Source organism: Balaenoptera physalus, assembly GCF_965194825.1.
Source record: "Balaenoptera physalus genome assembly, chromosome: 3".
Classification (NCBI taxonomy): Eukaryota; Metazoa; Chordata; class Mammalia; order Artiodactyla; family Balaenopteridae; genus Balaenoptera; species Balaenoptera physalus.
Window position 1 is genome coordinate 95965721 of NC_138890.1, and position 26810 is coordinate 95992530.

The following is a 26810-nucleotide window of genomic DNA, read 5'->3' on the forward strand; positions in this document are numbered from 1 at the left end:
TTGAAGTTCAACTACTGTTACTATGTGTCAAGCTTTATGCTATGTTCTTACATACTTACAGTCTCTTTTACTTTATCATAACAATCTTGTATGTTAAATATTATTAACCAAGTTCCAAGGAAGTGAAGTAGTTTTCCCAATGACTCATGAGCATTATATTACAGATTCACACCCACATCTTGTGACCATCTATATGGCCTTCTATACCTCACCAATTTGGTGAGTAAAGGCATTCGAAGTTGAGTTTGTTTGAAATAAGAAATGGGACTGATGTGCTGGAGGAAGAGTAGATAAGACACCTTGTTGGGAAGCAGTGAGACAGACCTAGGGAGAGTATCGCATCTATAAAAAGTTAGAAATGTTCAAAAACTTATATAGCAAATCCAGGGTGAGTTTGCTTCATACAACAAGACAGACTATTAGAGTATTAAAGCAGAAAGGAAGGGAGAGAGAGAGGGAATTAATAATAACTGAAGTAAAACTGAGCCTAGCTGATGAAAAATATTCTATGTATGTCTATGAATGATTGTAATATATATTAAGATCCAAAACAGCTAGGAAAACAAAAGGATGCAGCACATTGTGGCAGTAATTATCTCTATGTGGTTGCATTTTAGGTAATAGTTTTCTTCCTCATTCATTTCCTTTGCTTCAAATCTTCTACAGGGAGCCTGCATGGATTTTATAATTTTAAAACATCGATTTCTATAAAAAGAAATACATACAATGGAAACTATATTATTTGCTAAATTGAAAACATTGCTAAATTTTAAACTGTAACAGATATGAACTTGAAATAAAAATTAGAACAGCTTGTACTGAATTAGAGTATGAATAGTTCATTATTTTATCAATGCATTGTTTTCCATCTTTTTTTCCTAATTAGGGTTAAAAATTTAATAGTCTATTTTTGATGAACTCTTCACAAGAAATTTATAGTATTTAAATGTCAGCTTGTATATAAGTGGACACTCTCAGATACTTAAAAATGGACTGTGTTCCTAGGAAAATACTGTATCTTGATAGTTTAGGTTGCCCTAAACAATTTCAAGCATGACATTAAAGTTATATAAGCACATAGTAAAGTCTTACTGATGGCATTTGGATTAGCTCCTTATGGGTTTTTTTTGGTTTCGTTTTGGATTTTTTTTTGGTTTTTTTTAACATCTTTATTGGAGTATAATTGCTTTATAGTGGTGTGTTAGTTTCTGCTTTATAACAAAGTGAATCAGTTATACATATACATATGTTCCCATATGTCTTCCCTCTTGCATCTCCCTCCCTCACACCCTCCCTATCACACCCCTCTAGGTGGTAACAAAGCACCGAGCTGATCTCCCTGTGCTATGCGGTTGCTTCCCACTAGCTATCTATTTTACGTTTGGTAGTGTATATATGTCCATGCCACTCTCTCACTTTGTCACAGCTTACCCTTCCCCCTCCCCATATCCTCAAGTCCATTCTCTAGTAGGTCTGTGTCTTTATTCCCATCTTACCCCTACATTCTTCACGAACTTTTTTTTTTTCTTAGATTCCATATATATGTGTTAGCATACGGTATTTGTTTTTCTCTTTCTGACTTACTTCACTCTATATGACAGACTCTAGGTCCATCCACCTCACTACAAATAACTCAATTTCGTTTCTTTTTATGGCTGAGTAATATTCCATTGTATATATGTGCCACATCTTCTTTATCCATTCATCTGCGATGGATAATTAGGTTGCTTCCATGTCCTGGCTATTGTAAATACAGCTGCAATGAACATTTTTGGTACATGACTCTTTTTGAATTATGGTTTTCTCAGGGTATATGCCCAGTAGTGGGATGGCTGGGTCGTATGGTAGTTCTATTTTTAGTTTTTTAAGGAACCTCCATACTGTTCTCCATAGTGGCTATATCAGTTTACATTCCCACCAACAGTGCAAGAGAGTTCCCTTTTCTCCACACCCTCTCCAGCATTTATTGTTTGTAGATTTTTTGATGATGGCCATTCTGACCGGTGTGAGATGATATCTCATTGTAGTTTTGATTTGCATTTCTCCAGTGATTAATGATGTTCAGCATCCTTTCATGTGTTTGTTGGCCATCTGTATATCTTCTTTGGAGAAATGTCTATTTAGGTCTTCTGCCCGTTTTTGGATTGGGTTGTTTTTTTTTTGATATCGAGCTGCATGAGCTGCTTGTAAATTTTGGAGATTAATCCTTTGTCAGTTGCTTCATTTGCAAAGATTCTCTCCCATTCTGAGGGTTGTCTTTTCGTCTTGTTTATGGTTTCCTTTGCTGTGCAAAAGCTTTTAAGTTTCATTAGGTCCCATTTGTTTATTTTTGGTTTTATTTCCATTGCTCTAGGAGGTGGGTCAAAAAGGATCTTGCTGTTATTTATGTCATAGAGTGTTCTGCCTATGTTTTCCTCTAAGAGTTTGATAGTGTCTGGCCTTACATTTAGGTCTTTAATCCATTTTGAGTTTATTTTTGTGTATGGTGTTAGGGAGTGTTCTAATTTCATACTTTTACATGTACCTGTCCAGTTTTCCCAGCACCACTTATTGAAGAGGCTGTCTTTTCTCCACTATATATTCTTGCCTCCTTTATCAAAGATAAGGTGACCATATGTGAGTGGGTTTATCTCTGGGCTTTCTATCCTGTTCCATTGATCTATATTTGTTTTTGTGCCAGTACCATACTGTCTTGATTACTGTAGCTTTGTAGTATAGCCTTAAGTCAGGGAGTCTGATATCTCTAGCTACATTTTTCTTTCTCAAGATTGCTTTGGCTATTCGGGGTCTTTTGTGTTTCCATACAAATTGTGAAATTTTTTGTTCTAGTTCTGTGAAAAATGCCGGTGGTAGTTTGATAGAGATTGCATTGAATCTGTAGATTGCTTTGGGTAGTATTGTCATTTTCACAATGTTGATTCTTCCAATCCAAGAACATGGTATATCTCTCCATCTATTTGTATCATCTTTAATTTCTTTCATCAGTGTCTTATAATTTTCTGCATACAGGTCTTTTGTCTCCTTAGGTAGGTTTATTCCTAGATATTTTATTCTTTTTGTTGCAATGGTAAACAGGAGTGTTTTCTTAATTTCACTTTCAGATTTTTCATCATTAGTGTATAGGAATGCTAGAGATTTCTGTGCATTAATTTTGTATCCTACTACTTTACCAAATTCATTGATTAGCTCTAGTAGTTTTCTGGTAGCATCTTTAGATTTCTGTATGTATAGTATCATGTCATCTTCAAACAGTGACAGCTTTATTTCTTCTTTTCCGATTTGAATTCCTTTTATTTCTTTTTCTTCTCTGATTACTGTGGCTAAAACTTCCAAAACTATGTTGAATAATAGTGGTGAGAGTGGGCAACATTGTCTTCTTCCGGATCTTAGTGGAAATGGTTTCAGTTTTTCACCATTGAGGACGATGTTGGCTGTGGATTTGTCATATATGGCCTTTATTATGTTGAGGAAAGTTCCCTCTCTGCCTACTTTCTGGAGGGTTTTTATCACAAATGGGTGTTGAATTTTGTCGAAAGCTTTTCTGCATCTATTGAGATGATCATATGGTTTTTCTCCTTCAATTTGTTAATATGGTGTATCACATTGATTGATTTCCATATATTGAAGAATCCTTGCATTCCTGGGATAACCCCACTTAATCATGGTGTATGATCCTTTTAATGTGTTGTTGAATTCTGTTTGCTAGTATTTTGTTGAGGATTTTTGCATCTATGTTCATCAGCGATATTGGCCTGTAGTTTTCTTCCTTTGTGACATCTTTGTCTGGTTTTGGTATCAGGGTGATCGTGGCCTCGTAGAATGAGTTTGGCAGTGTTCCTCCCTCTGCTATATTTTGGAAGAGTTTGAGAATGATAGGTGTTAGCTCTTCTCTAAATGTTTGATAGAATTCCCCTGTGAATCCATCTGGTCCTGTGCTTTTGTTTGTTGGAAGGTTTTTAATCACAGTTTCAATTTCAGTACTTGTGATTGGACTGTTCATATTTTCTATTTCTTCCTGGTTCAGTCTCGGAAGGTTGTGCATTTCTAAGTATTTGTCCATTTCTTCCAGGTTGTCCATTTTATTGGCATAGAGTTGCCTGTAGTAATCTCTCATGATCCTTTGTATTTCTGCAGTGTCAGTTGTTACTTCTCCTTTTTCATTTCTAATTATATTGATGTGAGTCTTCTCTCTTTTTCTCTTGATGAGTCTGGCTAATGGTTTATCAATTTTGTTTATCTTCTCAAAGAACCAGCTTTTACTTTTATTGATCTTTGCTATCGTTCCCTTCATTTCTTTTTCATTTATTTCTGATCTGATCTTTATGATTTCTTTCCTTCTGCTGACTTTGGGGTTTTTTTGTTCTTCTTTCTCTAATTGCTTTAGGTATAAGGTTAGGTTGTTGATTTGAGATGTTTCTTGTTTCTTAAGGTAGGATTGTATTGCTATAAACTTCCCTCTTAGAACTGCTTTTGCTGCATCCCAAAGGTTTTGGGTCATCATGTTTTCATTGTCATTTGTTTCTAGGTATTTTTTGATTTTCTCTTTGATTTCTTCAGTGATCTCTTGGTTATTAAGTAGTGTATTGTTTAGCCTCCATGTGTTTGTATTTTTTACAGATTTTTTCCTGTAATTGATATCTAGTCTCATAGCATTGTGTTCAGAAAAGATACTTGCTATGATTTCAATTTTCTTAAATTTACCAAGGCTTGATTTGTGCCCCAAGATATGATCTATCCTGGAGAATGTTCCATGAGCACTTGAGAAGAATGTGTATTCTGTTGTTTTTGGATGGAATGTCCAATAAATATCAATTAAGTCCATCTTGTCTAATGTATCATTTAAAGCTTGTGTTTCCTTATTTATTTTCATTTTGGATGATCTGTCCATTGATGCAAGTGGGGTGTTAAAGTCCCCTACTGTGATTGTGTTACTGTCGATTTCCCCTTTTATGGCTGTTAGTATTTGCCTTATGTATTGAGGTGCTCCTATATTGGGTGCATAAATATTTGCAATTGTTTTATCTTCTTCTCGGATTGATCCCTTGATCATTATGTAGTGTCCTTCTTTTCTCTGTAATCGTCTTTATTTTAAAGTCTATTTTGTCTGATACAAGAATTTCTACTCCAGCTTTCTTTTGATTTCCATTTGCATGGAATATCTTTTTCCATTCCCTCACTTTCAGTCTGTATGTGTCCCTAGGTCTGAAGTGGGTCTCTTGTAGACAGCATATATACGGGTCTTGTTTTTGTATCCATTCAACCAGTCTACATCTTTTGGTTGGAACATTTAATCCATTTACATTTAAGGTAATTATCGATATGTATGTTCCTATGCCCATTTTCTTAATTGTTTTGGGTTTGTTATTGTAGGTTTTTTCCTTCTCTTGTGTTTCCTGCCTAGAGAAGTTCCTTTAGCATTTGTTGTAAAGCTGGTTTAGTGGTGCTGAATTTTCTTAGCTTTTGCTTGTCTGTAAAGGTTTTAATTTCTCCATCAAATCTGAATGAGATCCTTGCTGGGTAGAGTAATCTTGGTTGTAGGTTTTTCTCCTTCATCACTTTAAATATGTCCTGCCACTCCCTTCTGGCTTGCAGAGTTTCTGCTGAAAGATCAGCTGTTAACCTTATGGGGATTCCCTTGTGTGTTACTTGTTGTTTTTCCCTTGCTGCTTTTAATATTTTTTCTTTGCATTTAATTTTTGATAGTTTGATTAGTATGTGTCTTGGCGTGTTTCTCCTCGGATTTATCCTGTATGTTACTCTCTGTGCTTCCTGGACTTGATTAACTATTTCCTTTCCCATATTAGGGAAATTTTCAACTATAATCACTTCACATATTTTCTCAGTCCCTTTCTTTTTCTCTTCTTCTTCTGGGACCCCTATAATTCGAATGTTGGCGCATTTAATATTGTCCCAGTGGTCTCTGGGACTGTCCTCAATTCTTTTCATTCTTTTTTCTTTATTCTGCTCTGCAGTGATTATTTCCACTGTTTTATCTTCCAGGTCACTTATTTGTTCTTCTGCCTCAGTTATTCTGTTATTGATTCCTTCTAGAGAATTTTTAATTTCATTTATTGTGTTGTTCATCACTGTTTGTTTGCTCTTTAGTTCCTCTAGGTCTTGTTAAACGTTTCTTGTATTTTCTCCATTCTATTTCCACGATTTTGGATCATCTTTACTATCATTATTCTGAATTCTTTTTCAGGTAGACTGCCTATTTCCTCTTCATTTGTTAAGTCTGGTGGGTTTTTACCTTGCTCCTTCATCTGCTGTGTGTTTCTGTGTCTTCTCATTTGGCTTAACTTACTGTGTTTGGGGTCTCCTTTTCACAGGCTGCAGGTTCATACTTCCTGTTGTTTTCAGTATCTGCCCCAAGTGGCTAAGTTTGGTTCAGTGGGTTGTGTAGGCTTCCTGGTGGACAGGGCTAGTGCCTGTGTTCTGGGGGATGAGGCTGGATGTTGTCTTTCTGGCGGGCAGGTCCACTTCCGGTGGTGTGTTTTGGGGTGTCTGTGACCTTATTATGATTTTAGGCAGCCTCTCTGCTAATGGGTGTGGTTGTGTTCCTGTCTTGCTAGTTGTTTGGCATAGGGTGTCCAGCACTGTAGCTTGCTGGTCGTTGAGTGAAGCTGGGTCTTGGCCTTGAGATGGAGATCTCTGGGAGATTTTCACCGTTTGATATTACATGGAGCTGGAAGGTCTCTTGTGGACCAGTGTCCTGAACTTAGCTCTCCCACCTCAGAGGCATAGCCCTGATGCCTGGCTGGAGCACCAACAGCCTTTCATCCACACGGCTCAGATTAAAAGGGAGAAAAAATACAAAGAAGGAAAGAAAGAAGATAAAATAAAATACAGTAAAATAAAATAAAATAAAGTCATTAAAATAAAAAATAATTATTAAGAAAAAAATTTTTAAAGTTAAAAAAACCCCCAAAAAACGGACAGACAGAACCCTAGGACAAATGGTAAAAGTAAAGCTATAAAGACAAAATCACACACAGAAGCATACACATACTCACAAAAAGAGAAAAAGGGAAAAATATATATATTTCTTTGCTCCCAAAGTCCACCTCCTGAATTTGGGATGATTCGTTGTCTATTCAGTTATTCCACAGATGCAGGTACATCAAGTTGTTTGTGGAGCTTTAATCCGCTGCTTCTGAGGCTGCTGGGAGAAATTTCCCTTTCTCTTCTTTGTTCGCACAGCTCCTGGGCTTCAGCTTTGGATTTGGACCCGCCTCTGCGTGTTGGTCGCCTGAGGGCTTCTGTTTTTCGCTCAGACAGGACGGGGTTAAAGGAGCAGCTGCTTGGGGGGCTCTGGCTCACTCAGGCCAGGGGGAGGGAGGGGTACGGATGCGGGGCGAGCCTGCGGCGGCAGAGGCCAGCTTGACTTTGCACCAGCCTGAGGCACACCGTGCGTTTTCCCGGGGAAGTTGTCCCTGGATCACGGGACCCTGGCAGTGGCAGGCTGCACAGGCTCCCGGGAGGGGCGGTGTGGAGAGTGACCTGTGCTCGCACACAGGCTTCTTGGTGGCGGCAGCAGCAGCCTTAGCGTCTCATACCCATCTCTGGGGTCCGCGCTGATAGCCGCGGCTCGCGCCCGTCTCTGGGGCTCCTTTAAGCGGCGCTCTTAATCCCCTCTCCTCGCGCACCAGGAAACAAAGAGGCAAGAAAAAGTCTCTTGCCTCTTCGGCAATTCCAGACTTTTTCCCAGACTCCCTCCCGGCTAGCTGTGGCGCACTAGCCCCTTCAGGCTGTGTTCACACAGCCAACCCCAGTCCTCTCCCTGCGATCCGACTGAAGCCTGAGCCTCAGCTCCCAGCCCCCACCCGCCCCGGCAGGTGAGCAGACAAGCCTCTTGGGCTGGTTAGTGCTACTCGGCACCGATCCTCTGTGCGGGAATCTCTCTGCTTTGCCCTCCGTACCCCTGTGGCTGCGCTCTCCTCCGTGGCTCCGAAGCTTCCCCCCTCTGCCACCCGGAGTCTCCGCCCGCGAAGGGGCTTCCTAGTGCGTGGAAACCTTTCCTCCTTCACAGCTCCCTCCCGCTGGTGCATGTCCTGTCCCTATTCTTTTGTCTCTGTTTTTTCTTTTTTCTTTTGCCCTACCCAGGTATGTGGGGAGTTTCTTGCCTTTTGGGAAGTCTGAGGCCTTCTGCCAGCGTTCAGTAGGTGTTCTGTAGGAGTTGCTCCACATGTAGATGTATTTCTGATGTATTTCTGGAGAGGAAGGTGATCTCCACGTCTTACTCTTCCACCATCTTGAAGCTCCTCTCTCCGTATGTTTTTTTAATTTCACAGAATGTTACTACTTATGACGGTAGTTCTTGACCTGCTTTAAGGTTTTATTTCAATTTATCTGTTAAATATTGATGCCATTTATTAAGGCCTATTTTCCTCTGATTTCTTTTTAGAAATCAATAAGAGCCGTTTATTTTGCATTGTTTCTCCAAAAACATCCTGACAAATGGGTAGTTTATTTTTCTTTGAAATTTTTCAAACTGTTATAAGCCAGACATCACAAAGCTTATTTATAATGTGATCTTGTAATTACATATAATGTGACCTTGGAGTACCATACAAATGATATAGCATTACGTTATATTCTCCTAGCTATTTTTCCCCTACTTTAGAAATAAGATAATTCAGCATGACCTTCATACTACCAAACTATTTCCAATAATTGACATTCCCTGATGGAAATAATCTTTTTTTTTTGACTAAGTATGAATTTGCTTCACTCACTTTAAAAGTATATAAATAAATGCACTTTTTTAAACTAACCAACTGCCTCAGCTGGCATTTGTAACCACACACAAATCATGCTCACAAAACTTTCCTATAATAACCATTTCATGTTAAGAACACCTGCTTTCTCAGAGCTGAGAGAGCTTCAGGCTGTATCAAAGTTTCTTCAAAGCCTTCAGACTGTGGTTTTACTATTCTTGCATGAAATCTATGTCTGTGATTTCTTCAAGATGTTAACAATATACGTGCTATGGCTTTTGCTCATACCTTTGGGTTATGAGAAAATTCTTAGATGTTCTTCCCTAACAATTCCTTATGAATCCTCCTTACTGAGAATACGCTTTCTAAAAACACTTGTGATAACAAAAGGCTCATAATGCATTTCACATTGCTCACAACATTCAGCACATGGCCTTCACCCAAGAAGAAAAATTAAAAATGTGAAAGGTCAAACCTGGTTCAAAGGAAGGGTGAAAAAGAAGGGGAAAAAAAACAGGGATAATAATGGTTAAGTATATTTTCCCTTTTTTGGATGTTTGTAGTGAGGTTTGAATATTTCTTTAACCAATATTTCTTTAACCAAACGAAATAAAACAAAATTAGGTTTTTTTCATATTCAGTAGTCTACATGTATTTGATCCAGCCTGGAAAGCTTCATAAATTAATTTTTTTAAAGAAAAAGAAAATAATATTATGTAAAATCTGAGACAAGTATTTAAGCACAGCAACGACCAGAATTGAACAATCTTCCCCTCATATTTGGATGACCAGGTATATATTTCCCTGAATAGGAGATAATAAAAACAAAAATAAAAAACCCAAACAATTTATTAACTTTATTTATAACTGTACAACTTTGAATGTCAGAGAAAATCCACGTTCTTCCTTAACTTTTAGCTGATTCCACATAAGATAATGAATGTGCCAAGAAGTATTGGCCACCTCCTTCCCTGCCAGAGGTAATGATTAACTTATGAGTGTGCATGTTTTTCAGGTGAAGAAAGTTTGGCAACAGTGGTGGATCAAACATTTTGGAGTATTTTATTGCCTTTTTTAATGAATAGTATAAAATACTTATCAGCATTGAAATATGTTTGCCTATCTAACAAAATTTTAAATGGCATAAGTGGTGAACTATTTACAAATATCTCTTATTTGTGTTATGTTGTTCTGTGGGTTGAAGCAATATTCTTCATTAGCTTTAGTAAAATGTGACAGAAATTGGGGTTGAATAAATCAGTTAGTATAATACAGGCAAAGCATTTATTTGTTTGGATCTTTAATTGAAATATTAAAGATTTTGAAAACCTATAGGCATAGTTTCAAATCCTCTCTTTCTAGGAAAATTACTTAATCACTGCCCAATTACTGTGCCTTTTGCAGTCATATTTAACCCTTTCTGAGAAGATTCTACTCTGTAGGTTATATAAATGTTTTGTTCTAGTTCTTTTTGAATACAAGATTCCACAGTAATATTTACTCACATTCCGGGTCCCTTGGCTATTCATATGACCACAAAATAAGCAAGAAAATAAAGGATAAGAAAGATAAAATAAATGTATTCAACTTTCTAAATTCTTAAGAAATATATTATTTCTTCAGCAATCTTTTGAACGTCATTCATACAGTTACTTTTCAAATTTCATTTACTTTAATTATACATAGTGTACTTGCTATAGGGTATGTTGAACGTTTCTCTAAATTCTTCTCTTGTGTGTATGTTTTTTTCCCCAGTTACTGGCTGACAAACAAAGTTCCCATCAAAAGACCCAGCACAGGTCTGCTCATGTATACCCTAGCCACAAGATTCTGTGATGAAATTCACCTGTATGGATTCTGGCCATTCCCTAAGGATTTGAATGGAAAAGCTGTCAAATATCATTACTATGATGACTTAAAATACAGGTACTTTTCCAATGCAAGCCCTCATAGAATGCCATTAGAATTCAAAACATTAAATGTGCTACATAATAGAGGAGCTCTGAAACTGACAACAGGAAAGTGCATAAAGCAATAAAGCACATCTGAAACATACAAAGAGACTGAATATGCACTTCTTTTCTGAAGATGCTTCCTAAGATTTGAAAACAGGATCCAAAACAAGACTGGGTTTCAGCATCCACCACTTATCTGAAAGGTGATAAAGGACGTTCATGAGAAATGCACTACCAACTGATGAAATACCTGCAAAAGTGCTCTGAAAATTAAGTATTTTGACTTCAAGGGTCCTAGTAAGTGCCACTTCCACTAAGAACACAGTTTGAATGTATAATCAGTAGTGTTTACAAGATCCAACAATGCACTCGTCATTAGTTAATGAATCAAAAATGTTCATCACTATTGGGCTGCCACTGCAACGCCAAGCACATGAGAAGAGGAACCCAGGAACACAACTCAGCCCTTGGGGAAACTGAACTGTCCTGTCAGCAGAAATCAAGATGGAAACAGTTTGAGCAGTGAAATCCATAAGATTAAACAACTCAAGTAAATGCCTTCAGTCAGGATTCTGAGTCTGATCATGAACTTTATGTTTTTGTTTCTGTTCTTGTTTGCCTTCTGGAATCTCTTTTGGTTTGGGTATTGGGGTGCTTCGAAAATCCTTCTGAGATAAAAATTAATGAGATAAATAACCTTCAAGTGATCATTTTTAAAGTTCTTATATTTTTAAAGTGTTATCACACAATGACTTTGTAAAAAAAGTTTTATTTTGCACAACTCTAAACCTCCAGATTTTTTCCCAACGGTGTAGAAGGTACCAGATAAACTGTATCACTCAGTAATTTTGAGCCATTCTAAAGGAAAGATAAACTCTTGTCATTTGAGATGGTAAAATTAGCAGGAAAAAAAATGTTCTTTTGGTACCAAAGATTATACTGATGTGTCTACACAACAAACCATTTTCCTTTCATGAAAATAACATATTAATATATTATTATGCTACTAAAGCGAAAGTTGTCTCTAGGTATTTTAAATTTTCCAAATTCAAACTTTATTTTTATTTGAAGGAAGGTTCCACAGCTTTTACACTTCATAATGATTTTGTGGAAGCATTTTGCCCATTAGAATAAATGTTTGATAGGGCTAAAATGTGACTTTTCTTTGATATCCCCCTTGTTATTCAAATGGAAAGATTGGCATGCTCTCTAGATTATTGTTAAATTTTCTTAGTGCCGAAATAATATGATTAATAGAGTATTGTTTTTGTCACGGAGATGATTAATTTTAAGAGGTTTAACAATGAAACTGTACATCAGTATTTTGCATTTCAGATTAATTAAATTGACCAATATTTTTTCTATAGTTAAATTTATTCACATTATCACATTAATGTGTTTTCAGAGAAACACATGAAATTATTTATAAAGAGATTTTTAAACATTTTAACACATAACAGAATTGACCAATAGGCCAATTTCTGGTAATTACTATGCTGGTAGGTAATTATGATGGTAAATTGTTTCTTTAAAAAGCAGAAATACTGCGTTCCCATTTCTCCTCTTGACCTGAAACAACATAGATTACTTCTTGTTTCTTAGGGAAGGCAGTCTGAGAAAAGAAGAAATAGCATGAGGAATATGTATGTTTTGTTTCTTAGGGAAGACGGTCTGAAAAAGAATTAATAGCATAAAGAATATATATATATATATGTTATCAAGAAAAAGAATATTCACAGTACTACAGTTCTCAATATATTAATAATATGTGGTATTCTTTTTAAAAATATGATAAAACCTTGAGATACAGAAGATTATATTTCCTGAGAATTTATGTGTCTCTAAGAAAACAAGATAGAATCCATAAAATAGAATCCATAAAGACACATAGCTAAAAATGGATAGAATATGATGTACTTTTATCATTGAACCTCTTACCTCTTGGAAGTTTTTAAAGTACTAGATACATATTTTGAATGTAAAGTTGAAAAGTGATTTACCCAATGAATCAAAAGTAGGTAATTACTTAATTTGGACTATTTGCAGACAAGTTGTTTGAGTAGCCTTTAATTTGAATTCAATAAAAATTTTGAAGTCACAAGTAAATTCTTGCAGATAAAATACATGTCAGAACTCATTAAAAGTATGTCTTAAAAAGCAGCAGCAAGGTACCTTGCCATTTTTACTGCATTTTCAACAAATGTGTTTAAACAATTTTAAGGCCACAGCAAAAGCATCCCAGACATTCACTGTTCTGTGCATTGTTTATCTCATAGATGCATTGAGTAGTGCCTTTTTAGCTTCACATTGCTTTGTTACCCTATGCTTTGTGTTCTCTAAATACATTGCCCAGTTCTGAAAATGCTCAGCATATAAAAAGGGCTTCAGTATCGACTGAGACTACTTTTGTTCATCTCAGGGAACTTTCAATACTCAAGAATGAATTCAATTAAAGGCATTTAGTGTTCAAAGAAGACAAACTGTACAAGACCAATTAATTCCCTGTTGTATACCTTTCCATCTCCCCTTCCCCTTCACGATCCACTGTGGCCTTCTTATGGGGATAGGGCAAGGAAATCACTGAAGGCTAAGAGCAAGAATAAGAAAAAGAATTGAGATTTAACCGATCAGGGGGCAAAAGGGATAATGATGAAATCAAATTATAAATACATACTTGAAATATCTGGGGTTTTTTTTCCTTTTGAGACTATCATACGTTCACTTCTTTAATATTTTATTTCCTTTTCACGATTTACACCTGTACCTGGCAATGCTCAGGCAGCTGATTGTGAAATATTCCTGTCCTTTAGAGAACATGGTTGTTACTGTGCTGTTGACATGAAGAGGCCATGGAAACATTTTCATCATTATTACCCAGCCTGTTCTATACTTAACATTAAGTTGCTGGAATAAAAATAATAAATCAGTAACAGACTTCTCTGGGCAAATCTAATGATTCAGCCCACAAGACTGATGAAATGACTGTGGAAGTTTTTCTGTCTGAAAGAAGGTGCTGGGCATTCAAATGTCTTTATGTATTGTATATCATATGAAATATATATCAGTTGCTAATGGGAATTTCTACATATATGCTTACAGAAACAATTTATTTAAATAATGCTATAGGTAGTGTACATACCAACTAGTTATTAAGCTACTACACAGGAAAAGGGTGAACAAAGTAATTTATTTCTAATTGAGCCAGTTAGTCATAATGCACACAGTGTGGTATTTGGTCCATAAAAGAATTGTTTTCATGTGGTTATTGTTGGAGTATCTATAATTGTGGAAGGGGTATAGGAAGAGTTATGTATAGTTAGTTGTTACCTCTGCAAGTTTGAGAGTTTCCCCATCAGACATCAATATACCAACGTTTGACAGATTGAGCGAGAGACGGTTATTGTTCCTATTTGATGGAAGAAAATCCAAATAAAGCCCACCTAGAAATAGATATTTTATTATATATGTGTTATAGATATATCTACATAGTACAAATAGACATGTGTGATGCATATATACAATGTTATATATGTGTGTCTGTGTGTATACACACTTAGTCTGTAATATACACACGCTAGGTTTGTGTTATGCTAATGTCTTCGGGGCCTGCACTGTGAAGCACTCTGGAGATAAGACCACTTTAGAATAAAGAAGTTCTTTTGAAACTTCAGTTGCTAACCTGCTTTAAAGGGATCTATTTATAACTGAATTCTACGCTGTTCATACCTAGAGTTACAATAAGTGTATCCAAATCTTAAAAAAAAAAAAAAACTTAAAAAAAAAGTCTTCAAGCTGTCAATGTATTCGAATTGCAGTTTTCAGATTGTGGTTCCAGACTCTGTGTCTCCCCATTTAAGTAGCACTTTTTAGTAAATACTGTTTCTTTGTGTAGGCAAAAGCACAAGTGTTTCAAATGTATATAGCAGGGGAAAAAAAAAAGAGTTTACAGAGATAGTATTGCTGCACAGGATAATTGCTACTGAGTATTTCTTACATCATTTGTGGAATTGAAAGATGAGGGTTATTCTGTCAAGTTCATTCTGTTCAACACTGTTTCCCTTTTGTTTATGTATAGCAATTGGGTGTTACTGTTTTATCATTTGTGAAACTGTAAAATAAATTAAACCCCCATTTGTTTTTCAATTCTTCTCTTATCTCTTATATCTAACACCTCTGTTCCACTTTACATGTCAACATAAGGTAGTGTAAAGCTTTAACAAGCTTTAGCTAGCGCTTCTGTTTTCCCTCCCCCTCAGCCCCAGCCACTGGCAATTTGGCAAGTCATTTATTTAAAGTGCATACCTGGCAATATGAACAATATCAAAAGCCCATGCACATCAGGAGATCCTTGACAGTTTTCTGTGTAGTGCCTTCTGTTTGTGGCTGAGGGAATGGAGTGTTACACAAGTTACAGTCACTTATGTCCAATTTGTATTCCCACTGACTGTTGTCAGTGGGTCACTCCAGCTTCGTGGCTGAAGAAGCCAGTGGCTCCTTGCACGCTGCACGTTCTTATGGCTGCCCTGTGACTTGTGTTGTTGACCGCTGTTACACTCACTTGCTGCTCTTTGCAGTTCACCTTCCAGGGGATGATTCTGAAAACCGCATATTTAAATCTTCCGTGGGGACTTCCCTGGTGGCGCAGTGGTTAAGAATCTGCCTGCCAGTGCAGGGGACACGGGTTCGAGCCCTGGTCCGGAAAGATCCCACATGCCGGGAGCAGCTGAGCCTGCACGCCACAACTACTGAGCCTGTGCTCTAGAGCCCGTGCTCCGCAACAAGAGAAGCCACGGCAATGAGAAGCCCATGCACTTCAACGAAGAGTAGCCCCCGCTCGCCTCAACTAGAGAAAGCCCACGCACAGCAACAAAGACCCAATGCAGCCGAAAATAAATAAATTAATTAATTAAAAAAAAAATCTTCCGTGGCTTTCTAGAACTGACTAGTCTATGTTTTCAGACTGCACTATTTTCTCCAGAAATTAACTTTGTTTTCATGAGGTCACTTTTAACCTTTTGTAATTTTGAAACATTTGCTAGAGACCAACAATGAACCATTAACAATGGTTGATGAATATCAATCTTATTTGTATTTGCATAATTAACTTTTACTTTCAAAAATCCATATACAGTGGGGAATCCCTATGTATTCTTGGGATAAAATCAGACCTCATCATGAGCCTGTGAGATGAGAGCTGTAATATCCCATTTTTATAGATGTGAGATTATGTGATTTGCTGAAGGTCACGAAGCTCAGAAGTGAGAAAACAAGGATTTGAATCCAAGTGGTCTGTCTGACTTCAGCGTCCACCTTCTTAATGATCAGATTTTGATGCCAATGCTTTTTAACTGGCAAGAAGTTTCCTGGGAAACTTAGTTTGCAAATAAGTCACTATTTATGGAGCACAGATTAAAAGTTGAGGTAAGTCTATAGGCAGGGTATATAATATAGACTTTGGGGCAGTCTAATAAGTGAAAAACAAATGATTATCTCTAATAACAAGAAGAACTGTGCCTTCCAGGGCAGTGTCTCCTGGATGGTGCTGCATAAACACTGATAATTCTTGCTCCAAACTCTTCCTGTATTTTTTTCATGCAAGCTGGATTACTGTTATGTTAGAATGTGACTTTATGTATCACAAAATTGATCATACTGCAGTTATTTTAGAGTCTAATTATGAGATTTCTATACAAACATTTTAATTGAATCTGGGTGTTTCATCTCCATTAGCAATTTAGCATTAGATGATATTTACAGAAATATCTTAAGGTTGAAATTCTGCAGATGACTAAGTTCATCCATTTTATATTGAATTTTTTTACTAGTTTCCTTCTTTTCCTGAGAATGGAAGTAACCTAATCTCCAAATTAAGGAGCAGTTTAATGATTTCCCCTATATACTGGCTTCATCATGCATGAGTTCATGAAAGCAAAACAAATAAATAGATAAATAATCTCAGATAGAAGACTATAAGTATTATTCAATCCATTCTTAAAAGATAGCTTTCCGTCACTTAGGTACTTAATTTCTGGAATCTCAATCAACAAATTATGTGAAAGAATCTAATGCTAACATAAATATCTCTTTTTAAAATATTTTTGCTTCCAGATTGCTGATTTCTGACTCAGTCGCCAAAGTGGAATTTCTCAAGTGAACACAAGAGAACACTGGTCCAGGACATGCTCCACAAAAATGTGCTCAGTGGATGACAAGTCTGTATGTCTCTTCCTTGGAGATTCAGAAAATACATTAACATAGAAAAAGATCAGAGAAATCTTGAGATAAAGAGAGAAATTTCTATTGTTTAAAAAGTCATGGATAATTTTGTATATAACTTCCATTAAGTATGAAATTATGTTCTTCAGAACAGATTTTGGATAACACTTCTGAATACAGCAAACAACACAAAAGAAGAGAACAGATAAGAAGCTTCAGTTAGAAAGGTCGATGCTTACTTTATTCAGTGTTTTCTTTTCCCACAGGCCAAAATATTTTTTGAATAACATTTTCAAATAGGAAAATATTTTAAACATATATTTATTCTCTAAACTTTTTACATTAATTTTTACAGTAACAATTACTCCCTTTTCTAAAATAGTAATCATACCATGACTACATTCCTAAGAGCAGTCCCAAACCTAAACTTTATTGCTTATACTGGGCAATACACAAATTAGTTAGCTTTAAAACATTAATAGCACAGGAAGGAAAAAACATGCTATGAGGTGCTAATTTGCATTTTCTGGAACAACTCAGTGTATTATAGTAAGCTGTGTCTCTGCTGTCTGTCCAACCCAGCTTCCTTCGCTCCAGCCTCCATCACCACACAGATGGGCTGTCTATGAGCACATCTGCCAGTGCTGCCAAAATGTAAACACACTCAGCTGGTAGCAGATGTTTTCCAGGAAAGATCACTACCACCAGAGTTGTGCTGCTTTGGATTCTACGTTCGTCCATCTCTGTGATTTGGGCAGACGGTCATTGTGTTCAAATAGATCGTTTGTCTCTCAGGTAGAGAACAATAGCAGGGTAGATGCAGGCTCCAATGTGTAATACTTACCATGTACATATATGAAGAAATGTTTCTGAAGGCTCTCCTAATAAGTCAAGGTTTTTCTTCTTTAAAATACGGGCTTTTATTTTAAGACTGTATTTGCTGAGCTCTCAAAGGTAAAACATAGGCTTAGTAAAAGAAAAGTACGAATACTTTCTGCTTTTCTATGGACATTGTAATTGTTAGTGTCCTTGTGAGTTGTTAGAATAATCATCTGTATTCATGGTTCACAGTCCTACTCTTTATCAATATACTGGGCATTCATTTATGGGGTAATTTTATTAATTCTATAGACACTGATGGCATGTTTTCTTATGTGAGTTTATCAACTCTTTTAATATGTATGTGCAAATCCTGATGGCATGTAAAATCTAAAAATAATTTATCTTATAAAATGGTTACATTTATTCAACATTTGCAAAGTAATACTACCTATTAGGCATTCTATGAAACATGAGGAATACCTTTTCTAATGGTTATCAAATTTTAGATGAAAGAGACAAACATGAAAATAAATAATCATATCCTTTGGTGGCAAGTGTTCTATTCCTAGAGTGCCCAGAGAGTTAGGTCAGTACAGAAGGGGCCAGGCAGAGAACACAGGCTACTTTGAAGGTGATTTGTAGTCAGGTGGTAAAATCAAGACAAACAATATTCCATTAACACAGAAGACCCAGTGGGGTTTTTTTGTTGTTGTTTCTTTTTTTGTTTTTATAATCTAATGAGTAGGGTTTGAGAAACTATTATCCTAAAAAACTGAAATATTCAACAATCCCTGCTTATGGAATTTACACAATTTCCACCCCGCTCCTGACCATACTTCCCCAGAATCATTGTTGAATTACAAGTTTTAATAAAGCTGAAATTCACCCTAAACCAAGCACTTACTACCAAGACCAAGTAACCGCAGACCTATTGAAATTATCCACTATACAAAACCCTCCACTTCCAAATGTCTCTGTCTTAATATTTACTTTGTATTTCCAACTTGAAGGAATGCACATAAAAGAAAGCATCTTGTGCTTGCTTCCAAGTAATGACTTTTTAAAGTGATTTATTTCTCTCACTTCAATACATGTTTCCAAATTACTATGACTTTTAAGTTTGATTTTATGATGATTCCAGAATTTGAAAATCCATATGCCCAAACTTTCCAAGATGTGGAATGGGAGCTTTCTAATACTACTTCTCATTCAACAACCATGCCTTCTCTCTTCTCTGTGGGGTCCTTTTTTTATGTCCTTACCTAAAACGTGTTTCAGTAAGATTTTTCTTTTCTTTTATCACCACATCTCTAGAGATCTTATCAATTCCAATGCTTTGTAAAGTGGCAGATGTATGGACATGTGGAGATAATAAAATTAAGGAATCTATTCATAGAAAAATGTGCATATGTATGTCATATTCACAGTATAGGTTCCTTTTAAAACACAACTCAAAGGGGTTTTAATGTAAATAGGCTATTGGGCAAATGCTTCCAGGAAGCAGAATTGTGCAACCAGGGTACCATAGACTGAATATATGTGCCCCTCCAAAATTCCTATGTTGAAACCCAATCCCCAATGACATGGTATGTGGAGGGCCTCTGGGAGGTGATGAGGTCCTGGGGGTGGAGTCCTCATGAATAAGATTAGTGTCCTAATAAAAGAGACCCAAGAGAGCTCCCTCACCTCCTACATCATGTGAGGACACAGCAAGAAGATGGCTGTTTTTGAACCAGGAAGCAGACCCTCAAACCACACACCAATCTGCTGGTGGTTTAATCTTGGACTTCCCAGTCTCCAGAACTGTGAGAAATAAATGTCTGTTGTTTATAAGCCACCTAGTCTATTATATTTTGTTATAGCATATTGAGTGGGCTAAGACATGGGGAAAGCGTAACAGTAAAGGAGAGAAAGCCTATATAAAGATATGTTTTCAGATTGTCTGCTTCTGTGAATACTGAGTGTGCAATCCCACTTGGACTATCTGAGGAAATTTATGATAAGGATCTCAGGATTCAAGGGATGTAAAGAGGAACCAATTACCCATCAGATCCTACCTCCCATTGAGAGTTTCTTTATGAGTCATAAATTCCCTGAACTTCTGAGTTGCACATGTGAATTCTAAGCTAGCTCCCACAGGTGTCCCGAAGCATATGCTAGAAAAGCACCCAAGGAGCATGCAAGGTGGACAATGCACACCTGACATGTCTGCACAATATTGTTTGCTGAATTAGTGTCTGAAATGAGAGGTGAGGCAGAGAAGAAATGAGATACTACACAAGGTGCTTACTATAGTCCTTCCAGGGCACCATTTGCATGGTCTTGGGCCCTCCATTCATTCCAATCCATAACCAACTCTCCAAATTGTTAGTTGGCTGTAAACTTTACAGAAGAATTTATACGTGAGGATTAGTCTGGCAGCGATAGTCCCATCATCTGTAAATCATTCCACGTCATCATTGGTATTCATCATTTTCTTTCCCAGAGCTCCCTCACTACAGCTAGTGTGGGTTTCTTGCCCAAGGTGTGACCCAAATCTTCAAGGAGTCTGAGCACTTAGTTGACTTGTCTGTGGCAGACCCTGATTGCTGCAATCATCCACCCAGATTTATTTCTGGGCTCCGAAGCACCAACACACACCCAGTGAATCTTCCTGGTCCCAGATATGCCCTCCCCCTTCCCCATCAAATAGCACCCACTCTAACTCTTTGTCATGATCAGTGTCAATACCCTGCCAGCATCAGAACCTCTTTCCTTCCTATTGGTTCATTGGCATGAGCAGCCCAATTTGATAAGGCAGTAATTCTAGCTTCCAGTTCATTGAGATCTTTACTGTGTCCCCTGGAAAAAACATTCCCACAGTAGAAATCGAGGCTTATAAGCTAAAAGAGTCTAAACTGTGAGGACATGAAACACAATTTTCAAAATGGATTGACAAGGGTAATGGGAAGAGGAGCCAATGGTACCTTTATTAGTTGGTTATGAAACTGATATTCTAGATATTAGGGACACAGCACCAAATATTGGACATTAGTTTAATGGATATTGCACATCTTAAAGAAGAGCGTACCAAACCTGCTCTGGCTCTGAGCTGTCATTTTACTGAACAGTTAAGAGGTAGTTCCATTATCACATTAGTTTAGCACTTTGTGGTGATAAGGTGTGTAATGAGACAAGTAGATTCCATGGTAAGTCACCCGTTGCCTCACCTTTTTTTGCCATGAAATTGTCTTGTTCATCTGAGGAAATCTGCAGGATCCCATCCCAATGAATTAGGTATTTTGTAAGAGCCTGGATGGTAGGGTTGGCAGAAGTACTGTGTGTGGGAAAGCAAATTCATATCCAAAATTGTGTCAATTCTGGTGGGATTAAATCGCTGCCTCCTCCAAGGTTGAAGGGGTCTAATTTCAACATGCTTCCAAATTGTTCAACTTGAGGGCCTGCACTAGTTGCTGCCATTGACAGGTTATCCATCCAAGCAGTGGCAATAGCTAATCAGCCATAGGGAGAGGGAACCCACATTGTTGGGTCCATGCACAGTTCCATCTCAGCCACCATGGACAATCTGTTCATCGGCCCGTTGCACAAACATTGTGCTGGCTGAGAAACGAGCTTACTGACATCAGCAGGATGGGTCATCTTTTCCACCTAGCAGTTGAACATCTCTTCTGTGATAGAGGCTTTATGTCTCTGTCAGACGTTAATATGAGATGCACAATAATCCACAGACTTTGTGCCTTCCCCAAATCCATCTGCATAAAATACTCCAGACTTCCTTTTTTCTGTTTTCCAATCTTTGTCTGTCTAGGTCCCAATTCAACAAAATGAATGACCAAGGATACTACTCCCAACTCTGCTCACTGGAAGGATTTTCTCTCACCACTGTCCTGTAGGACCATACTAGACTGGCTGAAGTACAGCAGGTGCACATTTTCAGCTCACATCAAGCTATTAAGCTGACCCATCTGAGAACCAGACCAGAATTTTCCCCCTCTGTCACTTGGTCATAGGAACTCCCTAAGAGGCCATAGATGTGAGCTGAGGGATAAACAACAGTTCATTAGAAGTAGTTGATATGGGACTTCCCTGGCGGTCCAGTGGTTAAGACTCTGCCCTCCCACTTTAGGGGGCTCGAGTTCCATCCCTGGTTGGGGAACTAAGATCCCATATGCCGAGTGGCAAGGCCAAAAAATAAATAAATAAAAATCAAGTAGTTGATATGGAATTCTGGGCCACCCAGTGAATTCAGATGGTATACTACCTCCAGGAACAGGTAAAGGGGAAATGCTCATTTTTAAGGACAATGGGATTGAATGGCTATTGTTAAGCACCATAACTGATACCCTAGAAAAACATAATAAAAAGCTATTGCTAATTGACAGGCAACTGAAAAGTAATACGAAAGATAAAGAAAGGGACTCCCTGGGAGATCACACAGATGCCTTCTTCTTTTGAAGTCAGAGAAAGCTGAGGACCTGGTCCAAAACTTAATCATCTGACTACCCCAGCTGCAAAGAAGGTAAAACTCTCAACTAAGGAAGCTTGTTTTTATCAAAATCAGGGCCCTGGTTGGGAAAAACATCAGGGACACATAGGTTGACGCCTCCCAAAATATTGAACTCATAGATTTTCCTGAACCACTTTTAAAGTGTTCAATAGCAACACAGAGCTAATGACTATTGACTTGGAGAGCACAGCTCCAGACAGTCCTTCTTTGATAAATTGTGGGGGACTTTCACAGTCAATAATCGGGTTGTGCCTATTCAGGAAAGATCCCAAGGCTATAGACAAAAGGCCTGGCGTGGCCTGGCCTGGCTCTTGCACTTGCTGTGAAATGTCTGCTTTTCAAACTATCTGTTAACCAGAGAGAATAATCATACCCTCGTATAGTCAGACACCTAGATATGCTAAGATGTGATAATTAATAGAAAATAATTTTACTGGCGAGAAGAATTTGTGATGTACTGTGTACTGAGGGCACTGGATATTAGAAATGTTGCCAAGGAACTAGTTTCTCATAACAAATAACCTTATTTGTTAATAGAAACCTTAACATATATATTAACATATGTTCATAACAAAATAGAATATAGACCCCTTGATTTCCCATGATAATTTTACTGCATGTTTATATCACTAAATCATATATGGTTTATTATGCATAGTTTTAATCTGAGTAAAAGTAGAATCATACTTTATCAATTTGCCAATGGATTTTTCTCTAAGCATGATAGGTATGGGCTATATTTATGTTGATGCATGTAGGCACTATTATGAGTTATTTTCACTACTATTTAGTGTTCTATTGTATGAATGTAAATTTTAAAAATCCTATCTGTTGGAATACTCCAATGAAAGAATAAATTTCAGATGACATCCTCCCTCCAGCTTTCCAGATGCAAAGCCGAAATTCCTCTGCCTGTGTCAAGATGTACTCCACGTGCCCATCTGTAAGTCTCAAGTCAAAAAGTTCTTTTAACTGCAGGTTGATCCTCCATGTAAACATTCCTCTTACCACAAACATTTAATTCCATTCACTCCAAGGAAAAGGGGTGTCTCAAGGAAAACATGCCCTCAGAGTGACTAGGAGGCTGAGTGCATGAAATGATAGCTACTATAGATGTAAATGCGGTTTTCCATCACTCTTTCCTTATCAACCCTTCAGGAATTTGTATCTTTTTCTCTCTTTAATTGCATTCTTGACACTTAAACTTCATGGGCCAAACAGTATGTTCTAGCCATACTACATTTTTTCAGCACCATCCTTTTTTTCTATTTCCACTCGTCTATTACTTTTATCTAGAACCCCCTTCCCGGCACCCACTACATATTCTCTGACTAGCATCTGTTTTTCATTTGGGCCTCAGCTCAAACATCAAACTATATTTCCCATATCAAAGCACTGTCCAAACTTTATTATTATTACTTATTGAAAGCTGTCAAAACTGTTGACAGCTTGGGGACAGAGATTGTTTTGTATCAGTTCTGTGTGTTATGACTAGAGTGCCTCTCACAGTACCTGGCACATAGTAGGTCTGTGATACTTTTACTTGGATGAATTATTTAATTACTGTGTTTCCTTGATTCCAAGGCACCCACATTTTAATATTCTAAATCTCTAAAGTCAGGGTGTTTTTTAGCACTGATAGTGTTTAGAGATGAATTGTAAGATTTGTTTATTTTGTTTTACTTTCACCTAAAATTACAGTTTTACAATTGAGGATGTATTTGATTCTACAAAAAGATGTCAATTAATGATGGAAATGCTTGAAGTTTGAAATTATTTTCTCACTGTAGTGTTTGATGAATAATAAATAGTAAGTACACTAATAATGTGAAAATGAGTTAATTATTAACCATCAATTAGTGCTGACCAGATCCTTTCTGTTATCTTGGTATTCTCAAGAGAACTTGCTTAACTGTTTCTTTCTTGCAGCATTAGCTTGTTCTCATACCACCAATTGCTGCAACTCAAAATTTGATCAACTGAAGATCTCACAATTTTTTGCCGGTGTTATATGTTAATATCACCAGGTTATCCACAAAGAAAATCTTTGTAGCTTGAGAGAGGAACATAAGTTAGCTCTAGCCAGGCAAGAAGTACATTCTTTAGAGAACTTACCCCTAAAAATGTATAGTGTCCTTACATATACAATAAAAAATAGAAACACTACTATGTAGTAAAAAATTGTAAGAAAATAAGTCTCCAAGATGAGTTAACATTTTTTTAATCAATCATCAAATCCTTTAAACAAAATTGTGTTCGCATGAGGCTGGTTGTTTTCATACTGAGTAATCTAGCATTGGCCACAACACTCAGGCCATAAACACTCTGTCCTTTATGTCTGGACCAAAAATGTTTCACCATATATTTAAATCTAAATTCTTTTATTTGCAATTTTGAGTAAGAAAAACACTAGAAACAACCTGTAGATGACCCAGAAGGCATATCATTTCATCTGAAGGGAAGGGGTCGTGGACTCCTTTTAAGGCAGAAGCTGCTTATGCATATTGACTCTGCAGCTGCACCAGGACACAGGGGTCCCTGGCAGTGTCTCATTCTAAAACCTGGCCCTCCAGGGCTTGGTGGGAGAGGATGCTGGTCTCCTTGCTCTGCACCTTCACAGCTAAGTAAGTGCTCCCTCCCCTTGGACTCCAGACTTTCCTGAATAGTCAGATACCAGGTGTTCAACCTTGATTCCAGCTCTGGGAAGAAGGCCTGGACACATGGACATTAGCTCCTGCCCTCATCTCTACCCCACCCTTGTGATGCGCCTCCTGCACCAAGGAGCCTAGCCTGTCTTGGGATTTGCAGGATGATCCGAGGTATGAGAAATACATCTAGGTCATCTGGTTCCAATTTAGACCTAAAATACATTGCATTAATCCCAGTGCCCAGCATCAGATGTTCATACTCCTATAGGTTTTGACAATATGGACAATTATGTGAAAAATACAGTAAGACCCTCCTTCCTAAATCAGGGGACAAGCTGAAGTCATGGGGATTAGCCTTGTTTTGAACTCAGGTTCCAAAAGAATCTTGAAGCTAAAATAAAATGTATATATCCAAGTAGTGGAAATCTTAGAGTGAAAGTACCAATCTTCCCATCTCACTGAGATGCAAAGTCAGTCCTAACAGTGGCCCTATGCAGTCTGCAGCACTGAACCTCTCACATACTACTATTCCTCTCCCTCACTTCACGCCAGTTACACGGGCCTCCTAACACCTATGCATGTTTCTGCCTCACAGCCTTCGTACTACTTACTGTACCCTCTCTCTCGTGTTCCCTCTCCCCTTGGATATCTCCATGGCTCATTTCCTCTTCACCTTTTGTTCTTTTCCCAAATGTCACAGTCTCAGTGGGCATTTCCTATTTACATTATGTTAATTTATACCCATCTCCCTTTCCCGCTTTATGTTTTTCCCCAACACTCATCACTATCTGATATCTATATGTTACTTCTTATTTATCGCCTACTTCCCTTTACTAGAATGTTAGCTTTGAGACTTTCATCTTGCTTCTATTATTCACTTCTCTATTCATAGCATTAGACAGTGTCTAGCATGTGGTAGGTGCTCAAAAATAATTTTTTGAGAAAAAGAAACATTTAAAAAATATTTGAAGGTTTAGGGTTACCATGAAGGTTACCATATTCAGGTCCATAATTTTGCTTGCTGAAAAGAGATTAAAGTGGGAAAACATCCTATGTCTAATTCCGTAAACCCATTATTTATGAATAAAACTAATAATTTTGTCCATTGGAATTCAGTGTAACATTGAGTATTGATTTTTAAAAGTACCTAAATCTATAGATTTTTTTTTAAATCTATGTATTTATGTATTTATTTTTGGCTGCATTGGGTCTTCGTTGCTACGCACAGGCTTTCTCTAGTTGTGGTGAGGGGGGGCTACTCTTCGTTGTGGTGTGCGGGCTTCTCATTGTGGTGGCTTCTTTTGTTGTGGAGCACGGGGTCTAGGCACGCGGGCTTCAGTAGTTGTGTCACACGGGCTCAGTAGTTGTGGCGCACAGGCTTAGTTGCTCTGCAGCATGTGGGATCTTCCTGCACCAGGGCTGGAAACTGTGTCCCCTGCATTGGCAGGTGACTAAATCTATAGATTTTACAATGTTGAGCTCACGTTTCACATTTTCATAAATTTCTCATACCATAATCATACATTAAATTCACTTTCACTTCACACCTTCATTCACTTGTTCCCCTTTTAAATAAAGGGTTATAAAATGCCTTCTCTGTGGCAAGCATTCTCAACAACTTCATGGTATTACAAGTCATTTTGGCCTGTGATGGGTGACTTTTTAAAACAAAACAGCAACAAACAATAAACATAGACTTACTGATCTTACAGAACTTGACTATGCAAATAAGACAAAATAAAATTTGTTTACCTTAGCAGTGCCTATTTTCTCTTCATTCATGTCAGATATGATCCTGTAAGAATGTCTAAGACATAAGGAGTCTTCTGACTTTTGAAAATAGGCCTTCTACTAAAGGATAGAACATAAGTGTGCTTCTCAGGTTGGGGGAGAGAGTGCTACATTTCTACATGGATAGACACCTGTGCACGCAGTGATGGTTTTG

The 26810-nt window shown here is 37.4% G+C and overlaps 1 protein-coding gene across 2 annotated transcripts in view; it reads left to right on the top strand.

The window, feature by feature from the left end:
• ST8SIA4 (ST8 alpha-N-acetyl-neuraminide alpha-2,8-sialyltransferase 4) overlaps positions 1-22761 on the top strand; it is a 110920-nt gene extending 88159 nt beyond the window's left edge. For both annotated transcript variants that reach the window (XM_082456135.1, XM_082456134.1), the window contains one exon: positions 10473-22761. In XM_082456135.1, coding sequence (XP_082312261.1) covers positions 10473-10755 — 283 coding nt within the window. In that variant the 3' untranslated portion in view covers positions 10756-22761. The remainder of the gene's footprint in view (positions 1-10472) is intronic.
• The last annotated feature ends 4049 nt before the right edge of the window (positions 22762-26810 follow it).